At 37.4% G+C, this 12,730-nt stretch overlaps 1 protein-coding gene across 1 annotated transcript in view; it reads right to left on the reverse strand.

Annotated features, from left to right (window-relative positions):
• POLRMT (RNA polymerase mitochondrial) overlaps nt 1–12,730 on the reverse strand; it is a 43,360-nt gene that overhangs the window by 23,984 nt on the left and 6,646 nt on the right. Inside the window, exons 4-6 of the mRNA XM_074204939.1 lie at nt 12,294–12,424; nt 7,973–8,159; nt 7,163–7,309 (exon numbers count right to left, since the gene is read on the reverse strand). Of these exons, the coding sequence (XP_074061040.1) occupies nt 7,163–7,309; nt 7,973–8,159; nt 12,294–12,424 (465 nt within the window). The remainder of the gene's footprint in view (nt 1–7,162; nt 7,310–7,972; nt 8,160–12,293; nt 12,425–12,730) is intronic.

The raw sequence follows: 12,730 nt of genomic DNA on the forward strand, positions 1-12,730 counted from the left end.
CCAATTCATATGCTTGTCATGACATCACATCCCTGATGTCATGGTCTTCTCTGAGAGTGAAGGCTGAACATCAGTTTGACTTTGTTGAGTCTCTTATAATTGGACTTAAATGTTTACTGCTTACTTCTTAAATGAAGTCATGTGAATCTGAATTTCAAATATGGCTCTAGACACTTAATAGTTGGGTAAGCCACTTCACCCTGACCGCCTCATATACTGGGCTATCTCCAGTCATCCTGATTCATATGTGGACACTGTACCAGTTGTAGAAAACAAAGTGAGGCACACTTAGCACAGTACCCCCCTCACTCAAATCCATTTCATGTGCTTGTCAGGGCATTATCTCCCTGATATCATGGTCTTCTTCAAGAAGGAAAGACAAACATCATCAATCATCATCATCACTTCTTATATGTGAAAATACTATTAGTACTTAAGACAGTCATCATTATTTGGGCTGGGCTGAGTCTGAAGGATTGTTTCTAAAAAATAAAAGTAGAGAGAGATAAAAAGTTACAATTTTCTCATATAGATGAGGCATGAATAGAAAAACTGAAATAGACGAGCAAGAGGGGGTACAGGGTTGTTGGTAATGCTGGAATGTTACCCTCAGAGGAACTGGGTTTAAGAAGAAACAACATATATATCTAAAAGGATATATATGTCTTCTAAACTTATAAAGAAATAAGGTGAGTGGATAGGATAAGGGAAGAACTTTTACAAATTAGGAGGGTAGGGGGAGAGGATAAGGGAGGGACTTTTAAAGGGGTGGGGAGATTAAAGAATAGGAAGGCAAGGCAATGGTAAGAACTGGAGAGGGATAAGGATAGGGTAAACAGATCGAGAAGGATCAATAGTGAAAAGAATGGGATGAGAGAAATACACTATTAGTAATTTTAACTTCCAATGTGAAATGGGATGTGAATGTGAATGGGATGAATTTACCCATAAAATGGAAATGGAAGCAGAGTGGATTAAAAATCATAATCCAATAATATGCTATTTACTTTGAAACACATTTAAAAGCAGAGTCTAAAACCATCAACAAGCATTATATGTAATGGATAAACAATGAGGAAACAAAAATTTTCACTGTTGCAGATGTGATGGTACACTTAGAAAATCAACTAAAAAACTACTTGAAACAATAAACAACTTTAGCAAAGTTGCAGGATATAAAATGAACCCACATAAATCAATCAGAATGTCTATATATTACCAACAAAGTCCAAAAGCAAGAGATAGAAAGAGAAATTCCATTCAAAATAACTATAAACAGTATAAAATATGTGAGTTTATCTGCCAAGACAATTCCAGGAATTATAAGAATACAATTTTAAAACTTTTCACACAAATAAAGTCAGATCTAAACAAATGGAAAAATATCAACTGTTCATGGGTAGCAAGAGCTAATATAATAAAATTACAATTCTACTTAAATTAATCTACTTATTCAAAACTTATTTTAGAGCTAGAATATGATAACAAAATTTATCTGGAAGAACAAAAGATCAAGAACATCAAGGGAATTAATGAAAAAAAAATGCAAAGGAAGGTGGCATAGCTGTACCAGATCCAAAACTATATGATAAAGCAACAGTTATCAAAATTATTTGATAGTGGTTAAGAAACAGAATGGTAGATTGTAGAGTCCCTCTTCTGGACTCCCTCAATCTCCCCAGGTGTGGGAGACAAGGATTACAAAGGAGACAAGTACTCCATCAAGATCTCCAAGTGCTCTGTTTATTCACCAAAACACCAGTGAATAAATAACTTTCCAGTCTCTAATCCACTCCCACTCCTGTGGCACTTATTAGAACAAGGCTCTGATGTACAAGGACACCAGGTGAAGATAATTCACAATGTTCCCAACAGTAGAACAGTGGAATTAATTAGGTTTACAAGACACAATAGTAAATAATTATAATAATTTATTGCCTTGATAAACCCGAAGACTAGCTTCTGGGATAAGAACTCACTATTAGATTAAAAACTGCTGGGAAAACTGGAAAATAGAATGGCAGAAACTAGGCTTAGACCAACATCTTGTACCCTCTACCAAGATAAGATCAAAATGGGCACATGATTTAAACATAAAGGGTAATACCATAAGCCAATGGAGAGGAGAATTTATGATTGAACAAGAGATAAAAGAACATTATGAAATAAAATATGGATAATTTTGATCACATTAAATTGAAGTTTTTGTACAAGTAAAACTAATGCAAACCAGATTAGAAGGAAAGCAGAAAGCTTTACAGCCAGTGTTTCTAATAAAAGCCTCATTTCTAAAATATATAGAGAACTGAGTCAAATTTATTACAAATCATTCCCCAATTGATAAATGGTCAAAGGATAAGAAATGAGAGTTTTCAAATGAATAAATTAAAGCTATCTATAGTCATAAGAAAAAGTGCTCTAAATCAACATTGGTTAGAGAAATGAAAATTTAAAAACTCTAAATCACCTCACACCTATCAGATTTGCTAATATGACAGAAAAGAGAAATGATAAATGTTGAAAAGGATATGAGAAATCTGGAACACTTATTCACTGCTGGTGGATTTGTGAACTGATCCAACCACTCTGGTGAGCAATTTGGAATGGCAAAGATATCCATAGGACAATAAAACTGCATACCCTTTGATCCAGCAGTACTGATGCAGAGAAACATGGGCATAGGGGGTGAAGAGATTAGTTGGAGACAAACTTTGTAAATCTTTTATTTGCATTGTAAAGGGAATCTTCCTTTATCATCTAATTTAGGCCACACCTGAGGGCCTGACCTTCAAACAGATTTGGGTTACATTGTTTTCTGGCAGGGCAGCCAGGGAGCATAGGTCCTGGGAAACCACCCAAAAGAGATTCCTCTCCCGAAAGGCAAAATCTCCGATGAGGGACTTGGGTCATGCCCAGGTAACCATCCCCTCCCATGGATTGTGGGAGAGAATTTGGGGGGGGGGGGGCTCTTTGACCTTCCAGTTTCCTGTTGAGTCCTGACCAGCTGGCCTAGCCAAATTCATTTAGCAATCCACTTGGTCTTCTCTTAAAACTCTATAACTTTTTTTTATCACTTTCTTAATACTGTAACTTCCTTCAATAAATCTTTATTTTCTTTCCAAAACCTACATTCCTGAGTCTGAGTTGCAATTCTTCATGGGGCAGAACCAAATCCAAGAAACAAATCAGCAGCTACAGTACCAATACTGCATCCCAAAGAAAGCATAAAAAAGGAGAACAGACCCACATATACAAGAAGATTCATAGTAGCCCTTTTTTGGTGGCAAAAAAATTGGAAATTGAAATGATTGAGGAATGGCTAACAAGTTGTGGTGTATGAATATAATGGATATTACTGTTCTATAAGAGATGACCAGTAGACAAGAGTTCAGAAAAACCTAGAAAGACTTACATGATTTTGTTTCTAGTGTTTTTTTACCTTTTGTTCTGATTCTTTTTTCACAGCAAGACTAATATGGAAATATGTGTAACATGATAGCATATGTATAATAACCTATATCAGATTACTTGCTATCCTAGGGCAGGAGGAGGGAAGGATAGAAGGGAGAAAACTTCACAAAAATGAATGCTGAAAATTATCTTTTACATGTAAGTGGAAAAATTAATTAATTGGGAAAAAAGAAACAATTAAAAATGAATGAAACAGAGGCCGATGGGTGGTGCAGTGGATAAAGCACCAGCCCTGAAGTCAGGAGTACCTGGGCTCAAATCCCATCTCAGACACTTAATAATTACCTAGCTGTGTGGCCTTGGGCAAGCCACTTAACCCCATTTGCCTTGCAAAAAAAAAAAAATGAATGAAACATATAGAGTTAAAGGTTTGGAGCAGAATTTAAGCTTCAGTTGAATGTAAAAAAAAGCAGGGGTTGCAACTGTGATTTCAGACGAAGTTAAAGGTAAAATATTTCATTAAAAGAGATAAACAGGGAAATTATATTTTGTATCACTAATATTATTAAAAGATATAAACAAAAACAATAAAAGAAAAAAATTAAAGGAATCACAATAGGAAATTAGATCATAAAATATCTCTTTGCAGGTGATATGATGGTATATTTGGAAAATCCTAAAAATTCATCTAAAAAATTAGTTGTAAGCATATAATAATTTAACCAAGTAGTAGGATGTGAAATAAACTCACATTTATCATCAGTATTTTTATATATCACTAACAAAACCCACAAGAAGAGATAGAGATACCCCATTTAAAATAACTGCAGCAGGGGAGGCTAGAGTCCTGAAGTCAGGAGGACCCAAGTTCAATTCCAGTCTCAGACACATGTGACCTTGGGCAAGACACTTAACTCCACAAAAAAACAAAACAAATAACTGTAGGCAGTAAAACATACCTGAGAGTATATCTGCCAAAACAGACTCAGGAACTACATGAACATAATTGATAAAACACTTTATACAAATAAAATCAGATTTAAATAACTGCAGAAAATATTCATGGAAAGGCAAAGTCTATTTTACCTAATTTATTCAAAGCCATTCAAATTAAATTACTAAAAAAATCATTTCACTGAGTTAGAATAAAAACAAAATTCATTTATAACAAAAATTTAAGAATTTCAAAGAAACTAAAGAGAAAAATTGTAAAAATTGTAAAGACAGGAGATTCAGCTTCAAATTAGATTAAAAGGCAATAAATATCACAACTATTTGGTACTGGCTAAGAAATAGAAAAGTAAATCACTGGAAATGAGTAGATACACAATACACAGTAGTAAAGAAGTATAGTAACTTTGTGTTTGACAAATGTAAGATTTAAGTTTTTGGGATAAGAATTCATTATTTGGTAAAAATTTTTGGAAAAACTGAAAAGTCTGACAGAAATTGGGCATAATAATCATAATAATGTTTGCCTTTCATTTTCAAAGAAGACTATGACATCAGGGAGGTGATGCCATGACAAGTTCATGAATTGAATCTGAGTGAGAGGCAGCTGTGCTTGGTCACCAGCCTCCACAATCACCAGGGTCCAGTGACCAGATATGAAATCAGAACAACTGGAGATGATCCTGGATGCAAGATAGTCAGGGTTAAGTGATTAGCCCAAGGTCACCTAGTTAGTAAGAATCAATTGTCTGAGGCCAGATTCGAACTTCTTGTCCTCTTGACTCCAAGGTCAGTGCTCTTATCCACTGCACGAAATGATAAGCTGACTGATTTCAGAAAAACATGAAGACTTACATGAAAAAATTAAAAATGAAATGAGCCATACAAAGAGAACATTGTACACAGTAACAGAAATACTATTCTAAAAGAATCTTGAATCTAATTCATCTTGAGTATAAGTATTCAAATCAACTTTAAGACAAATTTTTTTTTTTAGGTTTTTGCAAGGCAAACGGGGTTAAGTGGCTTGCCCAAGGCCACACAGCTAGGTAATTATTAAGTGTCTGAGACCGGATTTGAACCCAGGTACTCCTGACTCCAGGGCTGGTGCTCTATCCACTACGCCACCTAGCCGCCCCTCAAATCAACTCTAAAGGTGTTATCCATCTCCAGAGAAAAAACTAAAAGAAGTGTGTGCAATATGGGTATGTGTATGTGAGTATATATATTTGTATACATCTATATTCACATTTAATTGTAGTCTTCTTTAGGGTGGGATAAGGAGAGAAGAAGGAAAAAAATAAAAAGTGCACAGCAGAGAACAAAAGAAAACCTAGAAGGAAACACAGAAAAGCTGTGTAACTTTGAGAACAATATGTAGTATTTATTACATAAGTCCCCCTGAAAAAACTTTATCAAAAATAAATTTTTTTTTAATTAAATAAAATAAGCTGGAGAAGGAAATGGCAAACCATTTGCCACAAAACACCACAAAAGGGTCACAAAGAGTTGAACATAACTTAAAATGACTGAACAAAAATAATGGCAACAAGCACAATGCGTCAACAATGGGATATGGCTCTCCCCACCAAGGTAATGCAAGATTAAATTGCATGAACAGAGGCCTCACATCTACAATTAGGTGATAAGTCCTAATGCACTGTACCCTAGTTATTAACATGCTCGATGCTGAATAGCCCACTTAAGAAAGAACCCTGATAAATGGAAGCACATCCAAAGGAGGGTGACCAGGATGGTGATTAGCATAAAACCCATGCCATGATGATTGGCTGAAGAAACTAAAGTGTGTAGCTAGATGAAGGGAAAACTTGAAGGAAAACAATATAGCTACCTTAAGATATTTTTAAAATAGAAAATAAATTTTTAAATATTAAAATAACATTGAAAAATGTTATGTTTGCCATAGGGTCATTATGGCAAACTAACATTTGCTGCTCAGCTGCAGAGAGAAAAACTAGGAGCAAAAGGGTAGAAGGTTCAGAGAAGCAGATTTCAATTGAATATTTAAAAAAAAAAACCTTCCTAACAATGAAAGCTCTCCCCAAAGAGAATGGGCTGCTCTGGGAAGCAGGAATCTTCAAGTAAAGGCTAGACAACCCTATGCATTAGAGGGGATTCTTGCTAATGTAATGGAATAGACTCTGAGATTTTTGGCATCCATTTGGAAGCTACTGCAACAATACAGGCACAAATGACGAGGGCTAAGCAGAGATGGTAGAAACAGAAAGAGAGAAGAAGACAACAATGCCAGCCCTGAGGAGCCCCAAGGAAAAGAGTTCCCATCTAATTCACACTGACTCTGCCTTCTCTCCTCTTTCTACTAAGCTACAGCTAGGCTTCTCCTCCACCAGAATAAGCTGTGAAGGGCAACTCCACTGTGATGTACATCCTGTGAATGGGATAATAATTTGAAAGGTTTTCCTGACATCTTCTAGGTACCTTCTTTCTCTTTTTCTCTGGAGCACAGAGGCCTGCACTCTCTTCTTTCTGGCCACCAACCCCTTCCTTGCTGCATCATCAGCTACACATGTGGTTCTAATAAACCCAAGTCACTCCCCTTAGTCAACCTGGGAAGAGCTCAAGAAACTAGAAGGGGGGGAAAAGAGAAGAAAAGAACTGCCAACTGACTTGTGAATGCAGTTCCCAGAAGAGCATAGACTTCCCTTTAGTTCAACAGTGACTGCAACCCCTAGATCAAACACAGACCAGAGTGAGAGGGTGAGTGACAGAACAGATGGATCTGAGATCAGAGACAGCAGGAGGAGAATCAAGGACTCACTGCATGATGATTTTGGTCTGTTAGTGGTTTCTTCTCCACTGAGTCAATAGTGATTGTCATGGCAGACTCCAACTTTAGCTGCTGCTCGAAGCGTTCCTGCAGCTCAATTAGAGGCAGTGGCAACTTCGGGTAAGACACAGGTTCGTCCTACAAAGCCAAAACAGTAATACCAATTACACATCAAAAAGATGACTTGTGACTACCTGAACCAATGCAGGAAGAGACACAGATGAGAGAAGGCAGCCAAGCAAAGAGAAGAAACACTCTGCAGCAATCCAAGAGTCTCTTCCCCCCAGAAGGCGCCTCCCCATAACAACAAATACCAAGGAGTACTACTGTCTTTCCTAACAATGTCTTGAAAGTTTTGGGCTGTCCCTCAAACAGTCCAGATTTCTATTATGATGACCTTTTACATTCCTGTCATCCATTCCATTCCCTTTATCTTAACCCTTTTTGAGCCTCTGTGGTATTGATCAGCACTATCCTACAATGACTACCATAGAGTTGACTCTTTATTCCTAAACTCTCACAGTCTAAAAAACAATAGAGATAACCTGGTCCAACCCCTTGGTTTTAAAAGAGAGAAAAACTGATCCTCAGAAAGAGGAATGGACTGATTGCTAGTAACTAGAAGAAATAGGACTCAAGTCCAGGTCTTTAACTCCAAGTCTGGTGCTAGAGACCTTTAGCTTCTCCAAAGGAACAGCCTCAATCAAGATAAGCCCCATTCAAAACATGGATTCACTATAGAATGAGCTAAGTACCCTCCTAGACCCAAGTGAAGTGAATCAAGAAGATGCACAAGGTCACCTTGGAATAGAAATCCCTAAGCAGAGGAGATATGGCCATCTTGTGGGAGGGCACTGGGGGTGGTGAAAATCCGGGCTCCACCTTCTGAATGGCTTTCAGCATCATCATGCTCTCCTTTCTGTGGAGTGCCCTCTTGTGGAAAAGGTTTTCCAGGTGTAGGCCCTCGTTTTTCATCTCATTTAGACAGCTGTATGGAAAAGCAGACAAAAAATAAACCTGGGGGCAGTGGTTCTCACCTTTAGAAATTTAAAAGTCTCCTTAGGTTCACCAAATAGTAATAAAACAAACTAAGGCCAGGTACCATGCTTTACACTTCAATAAAAAGTCAAAAAACAAAATAGTCCTTGCGTGTTCTATAAGGAACTTACAATATAATAAATAGCTAGACAGAGAATTATAGAATAGGGAGTGGAGTCAAGATATCCAAGCACTTTAAGAATATCTGAGGAGAAAACACTGTTTGCTAGGGAAATTAGAGAAGGTTTCATGATGGCTGTGGCACCTGAGTTGAGCTCTGAAGGAAGTTAGATTTATGAAAGGTGGAAATGAAGAGGGAAAATCTATTGCAAAGTTTTTTAATTTTATGGAATCAAAATGTTAACCTCCTTTGAGCTGATCTATCCCTTATTTCATAATTAATTCTTCTCTCCATAGATCTCCCAGGTCATGTCTTTCTTATTCCTCTCTAAGCTGTTCATGATGTCACTTTCAATATCTAAATCACAAACCCATTTGGAGCTTTTCTTGGTGCTGGGAGAGACATTGGCCCACACATACTTTCTTTAAGAATGTTTTCCAAGAGCAGCTAGGTGGTACAGTGGATAGAGCACTGGCCCTGGCGTGAGGAGAACCTGAGTTCAAATCTGAGCTCAAACACTTAATAATTGCCTACTTGTGTGACCTTGAGCAAGTCACTTAACCCCACTGCCTAAAATAAAAAGAATTTAAAAAAAAGCAATGTTTTCCAGTTTTCCCAACAATTTTTGTTAAGTAGTGAGTTCTTGTCCCAATGGTTAGGATCTTTGGGGTTATCAAATACTAGGCTAACATGCTTGTTTATTTCTCTGTATCTCTTAATCTATTCCCTGGATCAACCTATTGCTTAACCAGTACCAAATGTTTTTGATTGCTGTTTCATAGTATAGTTTGAGATCTGGTATTGTTAGGCCTCCTTATTTCATTACTTTCCGTGAATTTCTTGACTTTATATTCATGCAAATGAATTATATTATTTTTTCTAGCTCTTTAAAATAAAAAATATTTCTAGCTCTTTAAAAAAATAAAATAAAATATTGGTACTTGATATTGTGATGGTTTGATTAACATGGCATTGGTAGTTTGATTAATCTGGTTCTAGGTAAGGAAATTAGGATGACATTGATATTTTTTATCATATTGGCTCAGTTATGGCCTTTCCACAAGCAATGGCTGTTTCTTCAATTATTTAGATCTGTTTTTATTTGTGCAAAATGTTTCATAATTGTGTTCATATAGTTCCCATATTTGTCTTGGCAAGTAAGACTCCCAAGTATTTTATACTTTTATACATATTTGCTATCTTTAATGAAACATCTTTGCTGCTAGATTTTATCAATACCCAGAACAGCTATATTCACTTCTGTGGGTTTCTTTTACATCCTGATACTTTGCTGACAAGGTCAATTGTCTTGATTAATTTTTTCATAATCTCTCTAGATTTTCTAGGTAAAATATCATATTGTCTGCAGAACCCAATAATTTCTTTCTCTTTTTGTCCACGCTTACTTTCTCAATTTCCTTTACTTTTCTTACTGCTATAGCAAGCATTCTGAACACTCTAATGAACAGTAATGGTAGTTGAGAATGCCTTTGCTTATTCCCATTATAAATAATGTTGGCTCTTGGTTTTAGATACTATTTATCATATTAAGTAAAGATTCACTTATTCCTGTGCTTTCTAGTGTTTTTAACAGAAATGTAGCCTGTCAAGGGTTTTTTCTGCTTTTGTTGATTTAATCATGAATTTTGTAGTTTTTATTATAACATGGTCAATTATATTTATAGTTTTCCTAATATGTGAGCCAGGCCCACATTCCTAATATAAATCCAATCTGGTCATAGTACATGTTCTTTGTGATACACTGTTGTAGTCTTCATGTAATACTATATTTAACATTTTTGCATCTATTTTCTTTTTTTTTTTAATATTTTTGCAGCTATTTTCAATAGGGATATTAGTTTATAGTTTTCTTCCTTCCTTTTGATTCTTCCTGGCTTAAGGATGAAGACTATATTGCATCACAAAAAGAATTTGGTAAAAGCATCTTCTCCATACCCCCTCCCTCCATTTTTCCAGAAAAATCTGAAAAGACTTGTATGAACTGATACAAAGTGAAGTGAACAGAGCCAGTAAAACTATTTACACCATCATAGTAATACTCTAAAATGCTACTACTGTAAATAATTAAAACATAAAAATAAACTTTGAAATACTTAGTAACTGATCAACATAATGTTCTATCACAATTCCAAAGAACTCATGCTGAAACATGTTAGACACCTCCAAAAAGACAGCTGATGGACTCAGAGAGCAGACTGAAGGATATTTTTCTTCTTTCTTTTTCTTATTTTTTTTTGGGGGGGGGAACATGGCTAATGTGAAAACGTATTTTACATGACTATACATATTCATAATGAGTTTTATTTTCTCAATAGATGGTGGAAGAGAAGAATTTTGAAATCAAAAATTCAACTTTTTTTTAAAGGAAAAGAAAAAAAGTAAATATATTTTCCACAATGTAAAGACTAACAGACTGCCTTCTGTGGAAGGTGGGCGGAGAAAAAGCAAGATTAGGGGAAAAATTATAAAACTCAAAATAAATAAAATCTTTCAAAAAAATTTTTAAAAAAAGAAAGAAATCTAATTCAACAGAAATACACACACACACACAAACACACACAGACACGTATTATCCATTGTGGATGAATAGACAGAATACTAGACTACAAATTAGGAATACCTAGGCTTAATTCTCTCCAGTGAGAATTAGTCAAGTTACTTAACTTTTCTAGGCCTCAGTGTCCTCCCTTGTAAAATGGGGATAATATTTGCAATATCTACCTTCACAAGATTAAGACAACTGTTTTTGCAAAAATGTCAAGTGCTGGAGGGGGTATGGAGAAGATGCTTTTTCCAAATTCTTTTTGTGATGCAATATAGTGGTTTTTTTTTAAGGTTTTTTTTTGCAAGGTAAATGGGGTTAAGTGGCTTGCCCAAGGCCACACAGCTAGGTAATTACTAAGTGTCTGAGACCAAATTTGAACCCAGGTACTCCTGACTCCAGGGCCGGTGCTTTATCCACTGCGCCACCTAGCTGCCCCGAAATATAGTCTTAATGTCAAGTGCTTTTCAAAGGGGGCAGGGTCAGGACAGGGTAGGAAGGGAATACGGCCTCCACTGGCAGAACAAATGAGGGCAAGCAGGTGAGAGAGGCACTAAGTCAAGTTACCTTGCTCTTTGGATGTGCTCCTGATCAGCAAGAGCTTTTGACTCTAGTGTCTAGTGCTGATCAAAGAGCCCACAGCAGAGGCTCCTCTTAACTAAGGTTTCTGGGAACTACTGTCCCTGCTTTCAGCTCTTCTTGCTACCTCCACAAATAGGGTAATCCCAAACAATTCTCTCTAAAACCCTTTCCCCTCCCTCCTCCCTTAAAACTCTCTGTACCTGATCCCAGACCCCCCAAGAAGGTGTAAAGGAACAGGACCAGAAAACACTGTGTGACAAAGCTAGCTCCTGATATCAGTCTTTGGGGAGAACATTAAAAGGGTTCTTCAAGGGGGGGGCAAGGGAACCAGATAGTGAACAACCAGGAAATAGAGACTCAAATTATCTAGAAGACCTGAATCTGGGCAGAACTAAAGAAAAGTTCAAAGTGGGTGAATGGGCCAAGCAAGCACCACTTAGGCCCAATATGTGTGCTCAATGAATTCAGATCAGAACTAAGACCCGACCAAGAGAGAGCAGCCAGGTAAAGTCTGCAATGGGACCTGTGAAAAGCTGGGACCCTTGAAGGAATGGGAACTTCAGACTAATGCCAAGGTCCTTCTGTAGAAAACTACTCGCTCTGGAATCAGAGGCCCTGGGCGCCAATCCTGGCTTTCTCCTTGCGTGATCTGGGATGAATCACTTCACATTGCTGACTGTCACTGATCTCACCTCTAAAGTGAAGGGACTGACCTAGGTGACCACCGCCAGAACCCTGAGTGGAGGAGGCTGCCACACATAATGCACTGCTGGACCAGAGAGGTCCTGGACCCTCACAAGGCCCAGGGACAGCTTTACCTCTTGATGATTTTGAAGTCTGCATTTACTAGGCCCATACACTCCAGAACCGAAGCATAGGAATCCAGGTCAGGAGTCAGCTCTGACTCGTTCATCATGGAAAACAAGTTGCTTATTTGATGCAAGGATCCCTGAGAGAAGAGGAAACAGAAAAGCTCTGCACTCAAAGGAGCTTTACCTAGTCCCTCAATGGAACCACCCCTTTCCAACAATCCGCCACCCCCACCCCGCCATTATCCACTGGTCCTGGTCAAGTGATCCCTATACTCTGCCTCCCTCCTCTCTCCTTAACCAAACTTGTGGATTCTGTAATGTCACCTGGGCTCACATTTGTCTTAATGATTCCCCGCCTCTCAACACTATCTGTCCTACTCTTCCGACAAAAAGACAGAAGGCAAAAAACTAGAGTCAGAGTTAGGGGGTCTGGAGCTGTCACT

The sequence above is a fragment of the Macrotis lagotis genome, chromosome X, assembly GCF_037893015.1.
Source record: "Macrotis lagotis isolate mMagLag1 chromosome X, bilby.v1.9.chrom.fasta, whole genome shotgun sequence".
In the NCBI taxonomy this organism is placed as follows: domain Eukaryota; kingdom Metazoa; phylum Chordata; class Mammalia; order Peramelemorphia; family Peramelidae; genus Macrotis; species Macrotis lagotis.